The sequence below is a fragment of the Apium graveolens genome, chromosome 7 (assembly GCF_009905375.1).
Source record: "Apium graveolens cultivar Ventura chromosome 7, ASM990537v1, whole genome shotgun sequence".
Taxonomy (NCBI): domain Eukaryota; kingdom Viridiplantae; phylum Streptophyta; class Magnoliopsida; order Apiales; family Apiaceae; genus Apium; species Apium graveolens.
Genome location: NC_133653.1, coordinates 269,249,868 through 269,273,087, shown reverse-complemented (window position 1 = coordinate 269,273,087; position 23,220 = coordinate 269,249,868). Strand labels below are relative to the sequence as shown.

Below are 23,220 nucleotides of genomic sequence, written 5' to 3'. Positions count from 1 at the left end.
ACCGCGGGCACTGAGACCCAAATTGACAATCTAAGCAAAATGAAGAAAATACTCTAGATATATTGGGCAATTCATGGAAACATTAATTCTTTTACCTACTAACCTTGTCCTGATCAGGATAGTAATACGGCAAAGCCTCCGTAATTTTTTATCTTGTGAGGAATATTCACGTTTTACATCTTCTTTCAACCATATTTGATATGGTGATATTTTAGTGAATATAATTGGCCGACTGCCACGTATGATATTCAGACTTCATGGTATAAGCTTCATCTTTACTGTACGTCCATATCACTTTATAACAAAAATCGTGTTGAGGGGTACATGTAGCTATGATTGCTTTAACATTATACACAACTAACGAACTTATTATATGTTGTTTATTACAAAGCTTAGAGTATGATAAATATGATAAGATTATTTACCTTATAATGAATATTTTTGGTTACATATCAAACACAAAAAATTTCCTAGCCCCTAGGCCATGGATAATCAAACCAAATTAAACATACCCGTGCAATCCTACTTTGAGTAGTGCATGTAGAGGATAAGATGTACGCAGATAATGCCCATACTCCAAAAAGTAAAAAGTAGGGAGACTGTTTCGTGAAGACCCCCAACTTAGTGCACAACGATAAAAATAGTATTGGTAAATATAAATATGAACAAAATAATATATACTAATATAACAAAAAAAGTAAGATAAGTGCACAAAATAAACTTGAACTCATGATTGTATTCACATGGGAAATGCCTGCACAGACGCCTCTCGGAATTTTAGATGATTTATTTTCCCAAACTGACAGCGCCCATGATTTTAGTCAAATTGGATGGACCTAATAGGCGGGAAATCAGTGGACACAACCTCATATACTTTAATTCGTCATCTCCAAGCAACACTGTCTAATATCATGTCACATGTGACATTTAAGGTCTCCATATCCAAACTCAATTGATCAGCCCATGTCCTGCGCGATTGACCTTGCGATATGTCTTCAACCCCTCTAACTGGGGCTAATGTACATCGTCTCCGAACATGTTCATAATAATGTAATCTACCTTCCCTGATTTTCTTTGTAATATACTCAACACCTAATGTGCGTCAAAATGCATAATTTGGTATTTGAACCATCATTATGCGACCACATATCTATTGCAACATACGCATTTCTGACATCACTAATTGACGTTCTGGGACCTTCCTCAATGGCCAACATTCTGAACTATATAACAATGTTGGTCTAACCACAACCTTTTAAAATTTGACCTTCAACTTCAAAATTACACTTTTATCACATGACACTCCTGTAAAAGGGCTTCATTTAATTCATCATGCCTTTATACGATGCGTAACATCAGAAGCCATATCCCTGGTATTATCAATAATAAGTCCAAGATACTTAACACGATTAGTTAGTGGAACTTGGTCTTCATCAATACACACGGTACATCAGCCTCATTAATTTTTTCACTAAAATTTACACAAAGGTACTCAATTTTAGAACAACTCAATCGCAAGCCCTTAACCTCCAATAAAGCACGCCATTGCTCTAAATTTGTATTTATCTCACCTCGAGACTCAACTATCAATAAAATGTTACTAACAAAAAGCATACACCAAGGCGCAATAAAAATAATTGTAAATAGCAAAGGACTTAATTCTAATCCCTGACGAAGTCATATCTCAATAAAAAAATATTGGGTATCTCCGACTAGTGACCTGACAGATGTCCGTACATCCGAGTACATAACCTGCATAGTACGGATAAATAATTATGGAACCTTGAGCTTATAAACAATTCCAACTAATCTCTCGTGGTAAATTGTCATAAACCTTTTCCAGATCAATAAACACCATATAAAAATATTTATAGTGTTCTCGATATTTCTCCATGAGACCACGAATGAGATAAATTATCACAGTCATTGATCTACCAGTCATAAAATCAAATTAATTCGTTGAAATGCCAGCGACCCTTCCCTTCTAAGTTTGAACTCAATAACCCGTTCTTATATTTTTATTGTATTACCACAATAATTACTACAACTTTAACCATCACGCTTGTTTTCATAGAGAGGTGTCATGACATTAGACCGCCACTCGTTCGTCATGTTTTCATAGAGAGGTGCCATGACACTAGACCGCCACTCGTTCGTCATCTTTGTAGTCCGAAGTATAACATGAAAGAGATATGTCAACCGTCGAATATTAGGTTCTGCCAAATAGTGATATACATCAATCGGAATATCATCAAGACCAACCTACCCTTACCCATCATGCATAAGGTTGTTTGTACTTCTTCTCTAGTAATATCAAAACTCAGACCAAGGTCATACTCCACAAAGTGAATACCGTCTTGGTCCAAAATAATGTCCAACACTCTGGTTGCATTAAATAACTCATAAAATATTTATGCCGCAGTGCTTTAATATCTATTGGAAATACTATCAAGTAAACAGAACAATCAAATCAATATTTAAAGGGTTAGGTTCTATGGAGTCTCCTATTTCATTGGAGTCCTTAGAGTTCATATATGTTCTACAAGTAAAATATAGCTTAAATTGTTGCAAAACGTATTATTTTTTGAATGATATTCTACAAATATCACAATTTTATTGAAAATCTTGCAGATTGCATAGATTTTACAAGTAGAACGTTGCAAAAAATATTATCCTACAAAACATACTTAGTTTGCAGAACATAAATGTTCATGTTGCAGAATATCAATATTATACTTGTAAATATATGAGATTTACATGATTTTATTGAAATAATTATATTTGTGAAACATATTTTGGAAGATAATACGTTTTAGAAGATATTTTATTTGCAGAATATAAATGGAGTACATATATTTATTCAATTTTTTAAATTGAAGAGTTAGTTACTTTTCCCCGCCAATAGTGAGTTGGGCTTCTTTTACAGCTTGTATATATATGAAATCCTGTCACTTCTGTATTGACTTGATTCATTGTGAATACAATTTGCTCGTTTTTGTCCTCCATTAACGTGCTGATCATTGGAAGTTTTAAACATGTTCGTTTCTAAATAATCAGGCGTTAAACATGCAACTCTTCTTGTTCAATTGTTTACTTTGTTTTGCTGATTTGTATATCTGAAATAATTTTTGAATAAATATTGGTTGTTCGAAGTTGATCGATCGAATAATTATTGTGTTTCTGATGCGAGATTGATTAAATTTGTGTTTATCGGTCTTTTCTAGTAATCAAGTTCTTGATAATCATCTTCCAAGTTTTTGTTTACCAACTGTTTGTTGATATTTCTGAACCAAAACTTCATTTCTCTGATTGATCTATTGATAATTCTTGAAAAACATATACTATATTCATCCATCAGATGCTTCTTCTACTCAACTTGTTTGTGTTAAGTTCGATGGAACTGGTATCAACAATTGGAAACGTTTAATGATATTAACCCTATCCGCCAAGAACAAACTCGGATTTGTTAATCACGCTGTTGAAATTCCCGATTATCTTTAATCTGGAAGAAACGATTGCCAAGAGTGTGTTATTTCTTCCTACTGCAAAGGAAATATGGTCTGATCTTGAAGATCATTTTGGATATACCTCGATGACACAAGTATATTCACTTGAGCAGAAAATTTCAGAGGCGACACAATGATCACAAAGCATTTCTGAATTTTATACCAATATGAAAACTCTATGGGATGGCATATCAAATGCAAATCCTCTACCTCATTGTACATGCAACAAGTGTTCATGTAACCTAACACAAAGGATTCAACAAAGAGATCAGACTCAAAAGTTACTCCAATTCACGATGAAGTGAATGAATGATGGTTTTACAGCTATAAAGGCCAGCAAATTTGTTGATGATGCAGCCTTTACCTAATGTTTCTCAAGCCTACAGGCTGTTTTCTCAGGAAGAGAGACACAAATAAATCTCTCAGTCATCTCTTAATACTGAATCGCTGGCATTTGCTTTCAATAAGGGTGCTGAAATCTAATTTAAGCAATCTTTTGGCTCTACTGGAAAACCTTTTTATGGCAACACATCCGGCATTAGGAATTTTTTCGAAATTTTGGTACTGGTGGTAACAGGAAGGTTGGAAATAAGCTTAGTTCTAATTACTGTTATACACACTGCAAGATACCTGGTCACGGTGTTGACAGATGTTTCGAAAGTCGTGGATATCCCCCAAATTTCATAGAAAATAGGGATAAGAAAGTAGTTGCTGCAGTTACTCAGATTGCACCTGAAGAACAAACTGCCATTGAAGGTCAAACTCAGGACCTTAACAACATCTCTTTTCAGCAATATCAGCAACTAATGAAATGCTCAAGTTGGTACATCTGGTACGTTTTCTGATCATACAGCACTACTATCAGGTAAAGTATGTCTCCTTTACTGTTCTACTTCTGGATGGATTATAGATAGTGGGGCTACAGACCATATTTGTCTTGTTCTAGTTGTTTTCATACATATTTCACTGCTTCTGAAAGTGATAACTCTATCACTATACTGTTAAAACCACTCACTGTATTTCACTCTACTCTCACAAGAAGCTAACCTCACAAGAGGAACACTCAAGTTATTCTATGAACAAGTATGAACAGACAATTACTTTCTGGACTCAAAACAACTGTTATTGCTTATCTTATAAACTGAGTTACAGGGGGTATATATAGGTTTTAGTAAACCATCTATACCATACAACACAGATAGCTAGTTAATTCAGATCATTGAAAAAGTCTATTACATACTAAATGTTTCAACCAGAAACTATTCAACCATAAACCAATACCTAGTTCTATTACTCATATTTATTTATCAACCAACAACTAGTAACCAGAATTGTGTTGGCTGTAACTTGGACTTTGGGGACTAGTATTGACTTTAACACTCTCCCTCAATGTTAGTCCCCATTCTTTGAACTACTCCAAGTTGGCTGCGGAATTTCTCGTACTTTCCGGTGCTCAAGCTTTTAGTAAAAACATCAGCAACTTGTTCATTTGTCGCAACTTGCCGCATTGCAATCTCTTGTTGCAGAACTTTTTCTCGAAGAAAATGGTAGTGTACTTCAGCATGTTTTGTCCTTGCGTGAAACACTGGATTTTCAGCCAAACGAATTGCTGATTGATTATCGCAGAAGAGTGGAACCGCATAGTCTATTGGCTGATGTAAATCCTGCATTAGTTGAATCAGCCATGTGCTCTCCTGAGCTGCCATTGCCGCTGCCCGATATTCTGCTTCTGTTGTTGACAAAGACACTGTTGGTTGTCTTTTACTACACCATGACACAGCTCCGGATCCCAGCATAAACATGTACCCTGTAGTTGATCAACGTGTATCATGATCTCATGCATAGTCCGCATCACAATATCCAAGTATATTACTCTCTGCACCTTTCTTGTACATCAGACCATAATCTATTGTACCCTTTACATATCTTAGTATTTTTCGAACAGCTTCCAAGTGAGGCTTCTTTGGACTTTGCATGTATCAACTTATCACACTTACCGAATAAGATATATCGGGTCGGGTAAGAGTTAAGTAGATTAAACTACCTACGATTTGTTGATACATTGATGAATCATCCAGATCTTTTCCTTCGTGTACACATAATTTTGCATTTGGCTCCATGGGTGTTGAAATTGGTTTACAATCAAGCATACCAAACTTTTGTAGGAGGTCTTTAGCATACTTCTGTTGACAAAGAAACAATCCATTCTCACTACGATCAACTTCTAATCCCAAGAAGTGCTTGAGCTCTCCAAGTTCTTTCATCTGAAAGCGTACCGATAAATTTTTCTTAGTATGAAAAATTTCTTCTTCATCATCCCCGGTGATGATTAAATCATCTACGTAAACCAACACCACTGCTAGCTTCCCTTCTCTGTTTTTAACAAATAAGCTAGAATCTGATTGTGCCAACACATAACCACTTTGGCTTAAGAACTCAGCTATCTTTCCGTACCATGCGCGCGGTGCCTGCTTTAATCCATAAAGAGCTTTTCTGAGTTTGCAAACAAAATCGGGATGAGAACTACTTTCGAAACCTCTTGGTTGATTCATGTAAATCACCCGATCCAACTCTCCATGTAGAAATGCATTCTTCACGTCCATTTGCCATAAGCACCATTTTTTGTTAGCTGCCAACGCAAGTAAAACTCTTACTGTTGTGAGTTTTGCCACTGGACTAAATGTTTCATCATAGTCTAGTCCATATTGTTGAGAGAAACCACGTGCTACTAATCGAGCCTTGTGTCTCTCAATTGACCCGTCTGGAAGACGCTTTATTTTGTAAACCCATTTGCATGATATAGGTTTCACATTGCTTGGCTTAGGAATCAATTCCCAAGTTTGATTTTCTTGAAGAGCATTAATCTCTTCTCTCATAGCTGTCCTCCATTCCATTTTCTGCGATGCTTCTTAGAACGTTTCAGATTCAATTTCTTCAACTATTGCTGCATTAACATATTTGACATTTGCCCTTCGAGTTCTTGTTGACCTGCGCAGTGGAGTTAATTCTTTTGTTCCACCAGAATCATCTCCTTCATATGGCTGTTGAAACACACCAGATTGCCAAGGATTTTGTGTCACATTGTGCTCCTCATCATCAACATTATCATCATTTATATTTTCATCCGAGCTTGGCAAAATCTGAACGACATGCTTCCCAATCTTTTGTTCTATCATGTCTTCAAATTCTTTTGAGTCGGGTGATTTCTATTTTTCTGATGTCCACCAAGAAGATGCTTCATCAAAGACGACATCACGTGATGTGTAACATCTTCCGGTTATTGGATCACAGCACTTCCATCCTTTACGTTGGTTGTCATATCCCACGAAGATACATCTAACAGCCTTCTTATCAATCTTGCTTCGTAGATGATTAGGAACAAATACATAACATACACAACCAAACACTCGAAGATAACTTATAGTAGGTTTCTTTTCCCAAAATTTTTCAAATGGTGAAACAAAATCCAACCTTGGTTGAGGAAGTTTGTTGATGATATGCGTTGCTGTTGTTATAGCTTCAGCCCAAAATCTTCTTGGCACATTATTAGCATGTAACATGCTTCTACATATTTCTGCAAGATGCCGATTTTTTCTCTCTGCAACCCCATTTTGCTGGGGTGTATTTGCGCAAGTAAACTGATGGCGGATTTTATTATCACGTAGGTATTGAGAGAACTCCTTTGAGCTATATTCGCCTCCATTGTCTGTACGCAAGCATCGAATCTTGTGGACTGCCTCTCACTCGAGCATGTCTTTGAACTCCTTGAATTTCAAAAGTGTTTCAGATTTTTCCTTCATGAGAAAAACCCATACATATCTGGAAAAGTCGTCAATAAATGTCACCATATATCGCAATCCACTTACCGATGGTTGTTTTAAAGGTCCAAATACATCAGAGCGTACCAACTCCAATGGCTTATTTGCTTTAAACTTTGATTCTTCATATGGCAATTGATGTGTTTTACCATACTGACATCCTGCACATATGGTGTATGTTCTCACGTCAATCTGAGGGAGACCTTTTAGCATTGCTTTCTTCATCATCATACTTAGCTTAAATAGCTAACATGACCCAACCTCATGTGCCACAAATCTGCTGTTTCATTTTTTCTTGTTTTGTCTATATATGCAGCTTCCGCAGACATTACATAAATAGACTCTAACCTTTGTCCCTTCATTGTTGGCTTGTCTGAGATATTAAGGTTTTGAAATACCTTCACATCTTGTGGGCCGAAAACAACATAATGACCTGATGAAGTTAATTGAGCCACAGATAACAAATTTTTCTTCATTCCAGGAACATGGTACACATTATGAAGTGATACCTCATCCTGGTTATAACAAGGTGTAACTGCAGCTTCTCCGGTGTGAGCTATTGCTAACTTTGAGTTGTCAGCCGTTACCACCACCCGATTTCCCACATACTTAGACAAGTTTTGCATCTTGCTCTTGTCACCAGTCATGTGGTTTGAGCATCCGGAGTCTACGATCCAATCATTCTGGTAATCAATCTTCTCTTTTGTTGTCAGAGCTAGCATATCTTCATCAGTAGCCAATAATGCTTCAGCATCCCAACTCTCTTCTTCGTTGGTGCTAGAGGTAGCAATATTGCTCTCTAAAGACTTCTTCTTTGACCAACAATTTTTCTCCATATGCCCCTTCTTACCATAGTTGTAACACTTCCCATCAAACTGCTTATGATTAATGGAAGCTCCACCTGGACGCATTTCTTTTTCGTGGTAACTTTTGGACATGGCACCAGTTTTATTGAATCCTCCTTTGTTGTGCTGTTTCCTACTGCCTCCGCTTCTATTAGAGTACAGCGCTTGGTCTTCACCCTTCAGCAAGACTCCTCCCATTTGCTTTGTCATAGCCTCCTGACCTGTTAACAAATTTTCAAACTCAACTAGAGATGGCTGTGTCGACCATCCCTGCACAGCACTAACAAAACTTTTGTATTCAGGTTTTAAACCATGAATAATTATCCTCTTTATCCTGGCTTCTCCAATAGCATCCGTTTTATCTAAATCTGAGATTTTACGGCATATTGACTTCACCTTGTGAAAGTATTGAGCAATCGTCATCTCTTGTTGCGCCATTGATAGCAATTCATTTTCCAGAATTTGTAACTTAGTATCATTCTTCTTTGAAAAAAGTGTTGTGAAAGTGTCCCAGGCTTCTTTCGGTATTTTTACATCCCAAATATGATCCAGCATCTCTTATTCGATTGTGGTCTTTAGAGCAAACATTGCTTTGCCTGCTTTAATTTTCCATTTGCGAACAACATCTTCAGTTGTTGGCTGAGTAACTTCTGTCCCTCCAACAACCTCCCACAAGTCTTGACCTTGCAGGTAAGATTCAATACAGGTTGACCATGTATAGTAGTTCTGATTGTTAAGCTTTTTGATTCCTCCCATTACTTGTAGATCACCCATCTTCTGTGAAGAGATCTTTATAAGTTTGCAAAACACTCAACTACTCACAAGACAAAGAAACTGGCTCTGATGTCAATTGTTAAAAACACTCACTGTATTTCACTCTACTCTCACAAGAAGCTAACCTCACAAGAGGAACACCCAAGTTATTCTATGAACAAGTATGAACAGACAATTACTTTCTAGACTCAAAACAACTGTTATTGCTTATCTTATAAACTGAGTTACAGGGGGTATATATAGGTTTTAGTAAACCATCTATACCATACAACACAGATAGCTAGTTAATTCAGATCATTGAAAAAGTCTATTACATACTAAATGTTTCAACCAGAAATTATTCAACCATAAACCAATACCTAGTTTTATTACTCATATTTATTTATCAACCAACAACTAGTAACCAGAATTGTGTTCGCTGTAACTTGGACTTTGGGGACTAGTATTGACTATAACATATACCTGATGGGACTAAAATTCAAGTGATGCATATAGGAACTGTTATTCTTAATAATGCAATCACTTTATACAATATTCTTCAAGTTTTTGTATTTAAAATTTTCTTCTTTCTGCACATAAATTGTGTAAGGACCTTCATTCTCAATTGATCTTTACTAATTGTGTAAGGGATAAGAGAAGAAAAAGATATTTCAAAAGAACACGATCAATCCAGAAACGTGAACTTTGAATCTTAAATTGCTTAGATCAATCCATAAATTAAGTAATTTGAATCTAACCTTCAAAACAATCCAGTAATTGAAGTTTAGAGAAAAGAAAAACTACTCATAGTTAATCTCAAAACACAAGTTTTATATCATCCATTATCTCCAAAAGATTACATGAGAGGGGTATTTATAAGCTTAGACAATAACCTTTACCCAACAGGATTCCAAGAGAAATTCAATATCAACTTGAATTAGCTAATATCTGAGTCCATCCAGGAAACAAATATTAAAACCAAACCCAAATAGAAAACTGATAAAAACCAAATCCAAATAGGAAAATAAGATCCTAAGTGCTTAAAACAAGAAAAACCCTTTTAAGTGAAAGGTAAAAACTTGTAAGCAAAATTATAAGTAATAATCAAGGAATGAATATGTTAATTTGGATTTGGTTATGTGTGTTCGTGGTGATGTTCAATTGGAGAGGACGCAAACATGGGTTATGCAGCTTACTTGGACAACAAGGAATAAAGGAGCGATGCATGAAGTTGGACAAGTAGCTGATTATTATATAATTATTAGCTACTTGTCCAACTTCATGCATCGCTGCTTTATTCCTTGTTGTCCAAGTAAGCTGCATAACCCATGTTTGCGTCCTCTCCAATTGAACATCACCACGAGCACACATAACCAAATCCTAATTAACATATTCATTCCTTGATCCTCATCAACTTTGGGGACTAGTATTGACTTTAACATATACCTGATGGGACTAAAATTCAAGTGATGCATATAGGAATTGTTATTCTTAATAATGCAATCACTTTATACAATATTCTTCAAGTTTTTGTATTTAAATTTTTCTTCTTTCTGCACATAAATTGTGCAAGGACCTTCATTCTCAATTGATCTTTACTAATTGTGTAAGGGATAAGAGAAGAAAAAGATATTTCAAAAGAACACGATCAATCCAGAAACGTGAACTTTGAATCTCAAATTGCTTAGATCAATCCAGAAACTAAGTAATTTGAATCTAACCTTCAAAACAATCCAGTAATTGAAGTTTAGAGAAAAGAAAAACTACTCATAGTTAATCTCAAAACACAAGTTTTATATCATCCATTATCTCCAAAAGATTACATGAGAGGGGTATTTATAGGCTTAGACAATAACCTTTACCCAACAGGATTCCAAGAGAAATTCAATATCAGCTTGAATTAGCTAATATCTGAATCCATCCAGGAAACAAATATTAAAACCAAACTCAAATAGAAAACTGATAAAAACCAAATCCAAATAGGAAAATAAGATCCTAAGTGCTTAAAACAAGAAAAACCCTTTCAAGTGAAAGGTAAAAACTTGTAAGCAAAATTATAAGTAATAATTATATAATAATCAGCTACTTGTCCAACTTCATGCATCGCTCCTTTATTCCTTGTTGTCCAAGTAAGCTGCATAACCCATGTTTGCGTCCTCTCCAATTGAACATCACCACGAGCACACATAACCAAATCCTAATTAACATATTCATTCCTTGATCATCATCAACTTTGGGGACTAGTATTGACTTTAACATATACCTGATGGGACTAAAATTCAAGTGATGCATATAGGAACTGTTATTCTTAATAATGCAATCACTTTATACAATATTCTTCAAGTTTTTGTATTAAAATTTTTCTTCTTTCTGCACATAAATTGTGTAAGGACCTTCATTCTCAATTGATCTTTACAAATGATGAATGTTTACTTCGGGACCATTCTCCGAAAGATCCACATATTCTTCTTGGTAGTCTAAAAAATAGTCTGTACACTGCTGAAGAGACAAAACTACAGAATTTTGGATTGTCTACTTCACATTGCCAAGCATATGCTTCAACTCTTACTAAAAATCAACTCTGGCACATGAGGCTTGGCCGCTTACCTTTCTCTCAACTCAAATTACTTCTTTCTCCTAATGATCTACACTCATTCAGCGATATTTGTCAACTTTGTCCTATGGCAAAGAAGACTAGATCTGTATTTCCCTCAATGTCTATCCAAACTACATGTATATTTAATTACTTCACATTGATGTATGGGGACCATATAAGGTCAAATCTAAATCTGGTTGTAATCAATTTTTGACCATTGTTTATGATTTTAGTCACTATACTTGGATTCATTTGTTAAAACACAAGTCTGATGTTTCTAGTATTATGGATAACTTTATCAATTATGTTGAGAATCAGTTCAAAACTATTGTTCAGTGTGTAAGGTCAGATAATGCCCCAAACTTGGTTGCTGGAAATCTAAAACTCTTTTATTTGAAGAAGGGTATTGTAAGTCAAACCACATGTGCTTCCTCTCCATAACAAAATGGAGTTGTGGAGAGGAAACACAGGCACCTATTAAAAACAACTAGAGCTTTGTACATCCAGTCCAGAGTACCAGCTAGGTTTTTGGGTGATTGTGTTCTTTGTGCTGCATACCTTATTAATAGGATGCTATTGAAAAGTATCAACTTTAGTACTCCATATTTTAAGCTCTACAAGTCTAACCCAAATTTAAAAAATTTGAGATGTTTTGGTTGTATGTGTTATATTGCAGCCACTAAAAGCCAACAGAACAAAGTTTGATCAAAGAGCTATTCCTTGTGTATTTCTTGGGTACCACCCAATCAGAAAGGTTATAAGGTTCTGGATTTAAATATTGATTCTATACTTAACTCTAAATATGTTATTTTTCATGACATGTATTTTCCATTTCATTTGTATCATGCTGCCAGACAAAACTCTAAAGACTCGGTATTCCTGCTTGTTATGGCTTCACCCTCTATCCCTTTTACTGATCCAATCTATTCCCTACAAATCATCACCACAGATACTCCTTTTATTACTTCACCTCAGCAAAGTTTTTCTCCTCTATCTTCTCCATCTCATTCTCATTCTTTATCTAATATTTCCCCTCAGATACATATGTCACTGATTTGAATGCATTTACCCCGTGACTCACACTATCAGGCCTTGCTACATACACTTCGATATGTGAATTAAAGAGCTGGTCAGGGTATTAAACTTCAAGCTTCTTCATGTCTCACTTTGCAAGCATTCTCTGATTTTGACTGGGCTTCCTGTTCAAATACCAGATAATCAGTGACAGGCTAAATCCTTTATTGGCAATTCTCCAAGTTCCTGGAAAATTGAAGGTAAAGGAGCACAGTCTCTAGATCTTCTTTTGAGGTCGAATATAGGACCATGGCTTCTGCAGCTGCTGAAGTCACATGGACAGTTCGTATCCTAGAAGAATTTGGGGTTCGAGATTTGCAACCAGTTAAACTCCACTGTGATAATCAATCGGCAATCTACATAGCTAAGAACCTAATTTTTCACGAGAGAACTAAACACATCGAAATAGATTGTCATTGTACTTATGACAAAATTCTTGAAGGTCTTATACAACTTACTTATCTTCCTACCACCAATCAACAAGTCAACTTGTTGATGTACTTACTAAGGTTGTACCATCTCCTCACTTCCGCAATCTGTTGTCCAAGTTGAGATTTTCTGACACTTTCATTCATCTACCTCCCAACCTGAGGGGGGTATTGGAAATACTATCAAGTCAACAAAATAGCCAACACAATTAATCAAAGTCATCGGCATTTAGAAGATATTTAGTACATATATATATTCAATTTTGTAACTAGAGAAGTTAGTTACTTTTCCTGCCAATATTTAGTTCGGCTTCTCTTCTTTTATATCTTAAATGTATATGATCTTCTGGTCACTTATGTATTGACTTGATTCACTATGAATAAAATTTGCTTATATTTTAACAAAACTAACAATATCTTCATCATGCAGTAAAATATGGTCTACCTTCATCCTTAATATAGCGAACCGAACTAAAATCTTGTTGTTTTCTGTTACGTGTTTTCGCAAGTTTAAAAATATTATTGACCCACTCTAGACATGACATTACTTCTATAAAACATTTTTTCTTTAATTGCACTTTACTTGTACTTCTTCATTCCACCACCAAGACTCTTTGAGAGTATTTACTTTACCTAATGTCATATTCAATATCCGCCTTGCTACACTTTTAATCAAATTTGCCATTTTAGTTCGCATTTGCTGCGCATCGCGCCCTTACTTGAAGCAACTCCTTAAATTTTTTCTCTTTTAATCGTTTCAAATTCCGTCAAAGGATATATTTATATATTCACCACCCACATGTAGTCTCTACATAATGCCTCTTTCACTGACCATAAATTGACCAAATGAAACTAGCTTCATTATTCGCCTATGATTTTAATACAATTAACTCTAAAAATTAAAAAATTCAGGTTCCTAGTAAATTTTCAAACATATTTCTCGATCCTTGTTATAATAGATCATATAATAAAGTCTAATAAGTTGCAGAAATATAATTCTTGATTTTTGCCAAATATTCAAGATATATAAGTGTTATGAATATAATTCTTGATAACTAATTGTTTGGCTCGATAATCAAGACTTATAGTCCACATAATAATATGAATGCATAAAATTATTTCATTACTTATTTCAGTATACGTGATTAATATTATTATTAAGACATGTGTAATACAGTAGATGGTTGTTTTAATACAGATAGATCATTTTTTTGCTTTTATAAATTCGGTTTTTCTAATGTTTGTCCAAAAATATACAATAAACACTAATTCTTATTTGATTGATGCATTTTGATTGACCCTCTAATTATAAATATTAATGAACCTCTTGCATTTACACCAACTTCACTAATAAAAATGCATCAAACTCATAAGTAAGCCCTTGGACACACCTTAGAATAACCGTTGTAATTTTTATAAAAAAAATTGAACCTCATTACCGTTTTAGAGCATTTGCAATACACTCTCTATTCAAGCTCTTAACTCAACAATTGAGGAGGGAGAATCAAGATATTGCTCCAATATACTCTTTAAACTCACACTTAACTTTAACTTTAAGAGTCTAAGAGCAAATCCAATAGTATGCTAGTAACTTCCTTATAAATATTATATAAGATTAACTCTTAGCAAGTTAAAACATGGTTTTATGTTTCAACTCCAGCAATGATTCCTAAACTCATCCTTTATTATTATTATAATAATAATAAACTTGAAAAGATATGGGCAAAAAGTAGAAGAAAGACACAGAAAAGTGGAAGAAAAAGTGAGAAACAAATTTTTTATTAATAAAAGTGATATATGCGAGGGTTAGTAGTTCTTTAAAGATAAGATATGAAGGTGATATCTTAGTGATTTAAGGAAGCACTAATACATTGTTTGAGCGTAAATTTGTGTCAAATTCCTTAATTGGACTTAAAAGCTTATATAAGGAACATGTTGGACTTGCTCTAATATCTCTTCTCAATTTTAAGAGCCCAATTTCACTCTTAACTATTATTTTATTATATATTTTTAACAATATTATCTTTCTTTTCACTTACTTTTATTTTTTTGTGAATTCAAGATATTTTTAATAATAAAAAATAGATTAAGGAGTCAATTTAAATTTTTTTATTGAAGATGAGAACATATTAAATCACTAAAACCCGATAATTTATATTATTTATAAAAAGTGAGTTAGCCGCACGTTGGAGATACCCTTAGTCCCGGATGCAGAAGTTGAAAATGAGCAAAAAAAAATTAGTAGTATAAAGAGTAGTAGGACTCGGTACTTGTTACTCTTCCTAATTTCATAAATTCCCATAAATTTTCATTTAAAAAAAGAGAGGTGAATAATTACTCTCGTCCCTCTCCCTGTACAAAAACCACAACAATCATTCTTCCTTGGCCTTGGTTTCAAATTAACTACTTCCCCCTCTTCATCTTTTCCACGATATATATATATATATATTTCATTTCCTTAGATTATTTGTATATGCATGCTTTACCACTTTTTCTTTTTTTATTTACGTGCGTCATTATTACATTTTATTTTGTTTTCTTATGATCAATAACTCAATATGACAATATGTTGAAAAACCCATGTTTAATACTCGAATGAATGGTTGTTTGTTAGTATTGATGTTGTATTTGGTCCTTTTTAGGATGTTGAGTATCTTCATTTTGTGATTTTCGACTCTGATTATTATTATGAACAGTGCTTGCTATAAACCCTTGTGGAAGCTTCTAGAACCTCATTAAATCGAACCCCCCTTTTTCTTGAATTTAAGTAAATGGGTGGTTTTCGAGTTTTACTGACATTCCGGTGTAAATTGTTTAAATTCTTGTTGATTGTGGACATGTTTTTTTCGTGCATTACTCGTGTCGTTTGGTATAGTTGATAGATTTTTATTGAGTATGCGGAGAGGGGAGTAAGGAAATGAAGATATAAAGTATTACTCTAGCTACTTGGCTATTAGTGAATTATTGACTAGTTAAAATGCTATGATTATGAACATAATATTTTGGGCATTACTTGTGTATTAGTATAGTATACAGGGAGTAAGGTATTCGACATATGACGATTAGTGGGACAGGGGATTGACATTGCGACTAGGCTATTCGTGAACCCCTTGCGGTAATAATTTGTGCCATAAAAATGCATACATAAGGGGGTGAGCGCACTACTAATGAGAATGGGCTATCAAGTACCTTGACATTTTGGAGTATATTATTTACAGATATATTATTATGTATAAAAGAAGTTGAGGAAGATTTCTACTCATTGAACTACACATGGGGAGATTATGAGGTCAAAATTTGAATGTAATTAACTAGGTTCACAATTAAGAAATAAAAATAGTATACAAGTTGTTTATAATGATTATTCACATAAGTTTTGATGTATTACTGCTTATTACTTGATATTAGTTGTCAATGTGGATTTGGCATCAAACCTTTTATGTAGAAATCTATGTTAATTATTTTATACCCAGGTTGAAGTACTTTTGATTGAATGTGGTCCATCCTGAAATGGTCTGTTTTCCTTTAACTTTTGTTGATAAATGCTTAAGATATAGAAAATAAGTAATACTCTACTAAAGTTTAGGTGAATAATTTAGAAATTATATAATTATACTTCATTATTTTGTAAATTTTACTCAAATTTTGAACTATTTTAGTATATTACTATTGTATATTGTAATACCTATGCAATCAAGTTGTACTTCAAATTAAATACGTGAGTCTTAGTATAATTCCAAAAAAAATAGGTGTGGGATGTAGATACGTAAGTGAGTATAGGTTTGGAGAAAGGTTTCGTGTTCCAACCTCATTCGTATATGTGACATCATTTGACATCATTTGTTGAACCAACACCTTAAGGTTTTTTAGGAGAGATGTTAATAAATGTATTATATTATACAAATACATAATTTGTGACAACCCGGGTCAAATACCTAGTTTTTTTCGAAAATCGGGTCAAGTCCCGATTCCGAGTCTGAAATAAGCCGAAGCCTACTGGACCAAGTGCAGCCAACTTGGGTAAACAACAAGCCCCCAAAAAGATCATGATTCGTTGGTGCACATAGTAGTAATACTTTGCCTCTTATAAACTGAAAAGAAGTCCCAAATTTATCGATGTGGGACTGACCGGGGTGTTACACAGTTCATCCACTTTGACCATAGACTAATATAATGCACAAATAAGCCTACGTTTCAAGTAATTTTTAGTGTATTACATCAGTCACTTTACTTTATAGCATATTTGTCAAGGTATCATCTAGGCGGAAAGTTGGTGATAAAAGAAAAGGGGTCTGAACCACCTTGTTTTTTAACGGGGTAGGCGAGTTAGGCAGCGCCCGGGCGTACACTAGGTGAATTAGGCGTTCAAGTGTATATATGTGAATATTATTCTAATATATGATTTGACGTTGCTTATTTCATCTTTGTGTGGTGAAGTTCATAAACTTGTACCATTGAACCATAAATACTCGTACAAAAACCTCAAAACTAAACATATTAAAGTTGATAAAATCTTGATTCAATCAAATAAACAAGTCTTTCATAATGTAATTATTTTTAAAAGTAATCAGAGTATATCTACATAATACCATATATATATATAGAGAGAGAGTTAAGTTTTATGGAGTCCGAGTCTATATTTTTCCTACAAATAAATTCTTACAATTTTTTTTATTTTTTGAAGCATATTTTACAAAAATCACTATTTTAATAAAAATCTTACAAATCTCATAAATATTTTAAGTAGAATATTTCCAAATATTTTATGTTCTGCAACGTGACCATGAATGTTCTGCAAACTAAGTAAGTTCCGTAGAATGCAATGTTTACTTGTAAAATATATGGGATTTGCAAGATTATCATTAAAAGAATGATATTTGCATAACATGATTTGCAAAATCATAAGTTTTGCAATATTTTATGTAATATATTACTTGCAAAACATATATGGACTCCAGAACTCCAATGAAATAGTGGATTTTTTAGAACTTTACTATTTATATATATATAGGCACCCACCTAGGACTCCGGCGATTTTCTATCGCCTTGGTTGGTTTGCCTTTACTTTATATATAAATGCATGGTTTTTTAATAATACCATGACATAAGTTTTGGTTCGTGGTCTTTTTGCACAAGTTAAAATTGCACTTCCAGCCCGGCAGACCTCCTCTGATACCATTTATAACATCAAAGTTCACAGCCGAATATACACCGGGCCCAATAACCTGCCACGTGTCAGTCCGAATAAGTTAGGAATTTGGTACACATTAGTTGTTGATTTATATCTATAAAGGCCTCAAATACTCTTATTTTTATCGATGTGTGATGTTACAAACTCGAGTGATTTTAGCAATTGCATAATATTTTTTTTAAAAGTAGGTTACAGTTGACACTTATTTTGCAATGATTTCTTTTTGCTTTTTAAACCTTTGATAGTTCATATCTTACGTCGTAGATAAAAGTGTATAAGAATTTTATGATGCTAGAAATGAATACCTTTTAAGAGGGTCCATCTGTACTATTTGTCGCTTTCACGTTATTTTTCTTTTAAAAAGTTATATTATTAAAACCGTACAGAATTGTATGATGCTAGAAATGAATACCTTTTCTGAGGGCCCATCTATACTATTTGTCGCTTTCCCGTTATTTTTCATTTAAAAAGTTATATTGTTAAAAACGTACAAGAACTGTATGATGCTAGAAATAAATACCTTTTAAGAGGGCCCATCTGTATTATTTGTCGCTTTCCCGTTATTTTCTTTTAAGAAGTTATATTTTTTTCCGGAACTTGCAATTCTCCAGTACTAAATCTCTGTCTCTTCGCTTGTGCCTCGGCAAAGTCGCCATTACTAATCCTATCAATTTTCACAAGGTATTCTCCTGCTTTGATCTATATATGAATGATTCACAATTCTTTGATTATGTTACTTGCCAGGTTCTTTGTCAGCTTTTATGGTTCCAGCCTGGTTTGCTTATTATGTTACGAAATGAAATTTTTTGGTCGATTGAATGATTATTGTAATTATTGATGTTTTATTTTACCTTTTTAGGATGTTGATTAATTGTTTCTGTATATAGATTAGCTTCATTTTTTTATTTTTTGAGTGTGATTAAGAGGACCTGCTATAAACCCTTGGTGCAATAAACCTGATGTTTTCTTCTATAAAAAAATTGATTATTTTGAATTACACAACAGTGCAACTTGTTCAATGCTCTAATTTACGGACATAAGGTTTTTTATACTTAATAGTACTCATCTCACTGGCAGCGAATGTGGATGCGGCATCAAACATGCACACATATATATCTAAAGAGAGAGATGAATGGTTAGATAGAGACAAATATGTTTTCTTTTTTTAATTGTTGTACTCCGGTTCATTAGATCTATCCTATAATGGTTTGTTTAATTGCTTACTTTGTGAGTCTGTGATATGGTTTTCTTTTGTATGATTGTTTTGACTGTGTATGTCATGCAGATGTCAGTGCCTGCAGCAATTCATCTCACCCCCGTGTTTTATGATGCTGAAACTATCGGTAAGGCTTTTGCGGCGCGTTATTACTATGTTCTTAACTACACTCCGGAGTTGGCGTATGGATTTTATAGTGAAATGAGTATTATAAGCTGGCCAAATTCGGATGGCACGATGACATCAGTGACTACCTTGAATGTAGGTCCTTTTTATCTCTTTGTAATCGATTGACCTTTGTTAATTCTTCTGTATAATAATCTGTTGATTATCTGGATCAGGATATCCATGCAAAAATTCAGACACTGAGTTTTAAGAACCCTATGAAAATCGAGACGGTGGATGCTCAAGACTCTTTTTATTGGGGGATTATTGTTGTAGTCACAGGTTCTTTCAGTGGAACTGATGATGCGAAATGGAAGTTCACTCAAACTTTCTTTTTAGCTCCACAGGGGAATGGTTATTTTGTGCTGAACGATGTTTTTAGGTGTGTCAAGGAAAGTGGGCAGTTGGAGATAAACTCTAAACCAGTTGATTGTGATGGTGACAATTCTCCTACTGCTCCCTTTGTTACTGTTTCAGGTTTATGATTTGTGTCCAATTCCTTATAGCTTTAAAAGGGTATCTAGTTTGTATGTATTTTTAGCAATAAGATCCATCCTTTGGATGTTTTTTCTTTGTTTCAGTTGTTCCTTCAGTTACCCTGTCTGAAAATAGGGTAGAAAGTGAAATGAAAGCTGGTAATCTATTCAATGAGGAAAAAGGATCAGGGATGGTAAAAGAGACTGTTAGTGAACGGTCAAATCACATTGCTCAGGATGGTTCATTGACTGTGAGCAGCTCAGATTCTTCTGTTGATAAGCAAGAAAACAGAACATGTGCTTCCATTGTTAGTATATGTCTGTTTTTAAATTCACCGTATGTTTGCGCTTTTTTCTAATTCCATGTCATCTATTTGTTTGAGTTTTAATATAGGTGAAGGTACCAAAGGTTGCTGCAAGCAAAACTGGTGATTTGAAGTGGACTCCTACTAAGAATAGTCCGAGAACACCTGGGTCCCCGAATTCTTCTGCTGAACCAACGAAATCACTTCCAATCAGTGACATTGGTCCTCAAAGTAGCAATCCTCAAAAAAGTGGTAATAGTGTGCTTCTAACAATTAGATTGTAATACTCTCTTTTAAGTTATTCATCTATGACATCTATATGGGGTCTTGTACAGTAACATGCTTTCAAAGTATATTTTAAAGTATAAAGGACAAATTCTTACGCGGTAGTTAGTTACTTGGGCCTGAGTTATCTTTTGATATGCCTTACATTTTGAAATGATTATTTTATTGTGATAGTTGATATAATTCTAATTTGTAAATCTCTATTCTATTCGGCATAAAAATAAATTGTCTCAGTTCCTCGCATGGATTTTTTTGCATGTAGTTGAAGGGTACTCCATCTACATACGGAATCTGCCTCCGAAAGCAACTGTCGCAGATGTAACTGAAGAATTTACAAAGTTTGGGCCTATAAACGAGGGTGGTGTGCAAGTCAAAATTCACAAGGTGCAATTTAGAAATTTTTGGTACATCAAACATATAATTTAGATATTGCTCTCTTAGATTTTCTTGTATATATTGTGAACTGTTTGTCTCTAATTAATTCCAGGAATATGGATATCATTTTGGCTTTGTTGAATTTCAATCATTGGACTCCATGCAGAATGCAATAAAGGTACAAAAATGACGCTTCACATTTGGTTAGGATTTTGATTAAATTGCTTGTCGAAGCAAATATGAGAACGATAAACTAGAAATAAGGGATCCATAGCAGATAAATATATATATATGGCACTTATCCTTACAATTACAATTACAATGTCTTCTGTAACATAGCTATTATCATTATCTAGATTCTTCTTAATGTATTCTGTTATCATCTGGCCAACACAGATTACTTGTTTATTCAAACTACAGTCCTGCATGTTATGTTGAATTTCAGCTGGGGATGATGCCTAAATCCCGTCCAGTATCATTTCACCCTGTGTTTTAATAATAATTTTTTTTAATCTGTTACAGGAATCACCTGTTACAATGTGGGGGCGCCATGTTCTGGTGCAGGAAAAGAAATCTTCTATCAGAGGCAAGTTTAATTCTCTTGTTTTTCTTTGTAGAAAAAGACCTGGAGCTAACTGATAGTTTTAACAAGATTGAAATATGCTTGTTCACAGTTCGGAGCACGGGAGATACTGGGAGGTTTATCCCGGACAGGGGGAATATTCAGAATCGCAGCTTCGGAACTCGTGGTTACTTCGGTGTCGGGGGCTACGGAAGAAATGAATTTCGAAAAAATCACAAGAACACAAGCCTGCCAAGAAGTAACAGTGGGACCTACAAGGAGTATCGCCGTGTTGACCGGAGTCGAGGAGGAGAGCATGGCAGTGATACCGGGGAGTAGATGATAGGGGACTGAAGTGTATCTTACTTTTGATTAGTCTTGGATATTTGTTTCGTTGAATAGATTGTTGTGCTGGTTTCTTAGACTTGGTAACAATGGTAGTTTGCACCAATTACATTAATGACATGACCAGTTGTCTTTTGGTTATGTATATCTGATCAGCTACACATATGAAGAAATCCTTTGACTAGCATTGTTGGCCATTTTGATGAAGCAAGATTTGCTAAATAATGTCTCTTATGTTCATGTCCTTTTTTTAATGTGGAAGCATGGTTAGTTTGTAGAAAATCTATGCCCTCAGATTTAATTGATTTCTACACATCAAATAACTGTGGCAAAGCACAGATACACGGACACAAAGCAGAGCGAAAAGTTGGAATCCTATTTCCCAGGAGTGCTATGGCACGAAGCACATTGGAGCCCTACGAATAGCAAATCCAGGCTTACCTTCAAGAGAGCAGATGGGGTAGCGAAACAAGACGAGAGGTATAGTCCAATGTCTTCTGCTGTTGAAGGTAAATCCAACTTGCTCTGCTTTTGTTTGGAGTTTCAATTTCTTCACTCTTATTAAAAGCTTGATTTGTGATCTTATCTTAGAGATGCAAAGGGTTGAAGTGGTGTTACTATTCACTAATAACGGAAGATCTTAAGATATTAAGCCTTGTTTGTTTCGATCTAACTCAGTTATGTAACTTGAAGTTCCTTGGATTTGAAATAAGTAACGATGTTTGGTTTGTTAAATTTCAAATCAAGCAAGCGAACTTCAAGTTCCAAGATTTCTATATTTACCATAAAACATGGGAACTGAGTTACCAAGGTTCACCGTGATCAACACAAGTTATATAGTTAATCAATATAAAAACATTAAATATAAGGTTCACCGTGATCACCACAAGTTATATAGTTATTCAATATAAAAACATTAAATACTTGCCAAAATTAACAATGTAATTTGTAGTTGCATTGTAATAAACCAAACACAAGTACTTTAATTACCTTGAAACTTGTAGTTGTAACTTAGTTACGGGGAAGTTTAAGTTTCCTGTGCATTTACAAAATTGACGAAACAAACGAGGCATAAGATTACTCTATTGCAGTCTGGTATGGCCATGTAGTATGATCAGTGAATGGCTAAATTACACTTCATTCAAAAAGCATACCAATAGACTACCTATTGCTTATTGCAATTCACAACATTCCTTGTACAGACCTACTAATGCAAAGCAAGAGTTATGCTAAGACTAGCTCTTGGGACAATGTATTATTTTTATATATAGCAGCGAACA

At 34.4% G+C, this 23,220-nt stretch overlaps 1 protein-coding gene across 4 annotated transcripts; it reads left to right on the top strand.

The window, feature by feature from the left end:
* The first annotated feature begins 2,910 nt into the window (after positions 1–2,910).
* LOC141672146 (nuclear transport factor 2-like) lies at positions 2,911–22,127 on the top strand. 4 transcript variants are annotated; one of them, XM_074478649.1, is made up of 10 exons: positions 2,911–4,338; positions 18,823–18,892; positions 19,497–19,688; positions 19,769–20,069; positions 20,174–20,319; positions 20,463–20,625; positions 20,921–21,042; positions 21,146–21,211; positions 21,556–21,619; positions 21,708–22,127. In XM_074478649.1, the coding sequence occupies exons 1-10, from the start codon at positions 4,313–4,315 to the stop codon at positions 21,932–21,934; spliced, it is 1,377 nt and encodes a 458-aa protein (XP_074334750.1). In that variant the 5' UTR covers positions 2,911–4,312; the 3' UTR covers positions 21,935–22,127. The 4 variants fall into 4 exon arrangements, with proteins under 4 accessions (XP_074334750.1, XP_074334748.1, XP_074334751.1 ...); XM_074478647.1 differs by having other exon boundaries at positions 20,174–20,376; XM_074478650.1 differs by lacking the exon at positions 18,823–18,892 and having other exon boundaries at positions 20,174–20,376.
* The last annotated feature ends 1,093 nt before the right edge of the window (positions 22,128–23,220 follow it).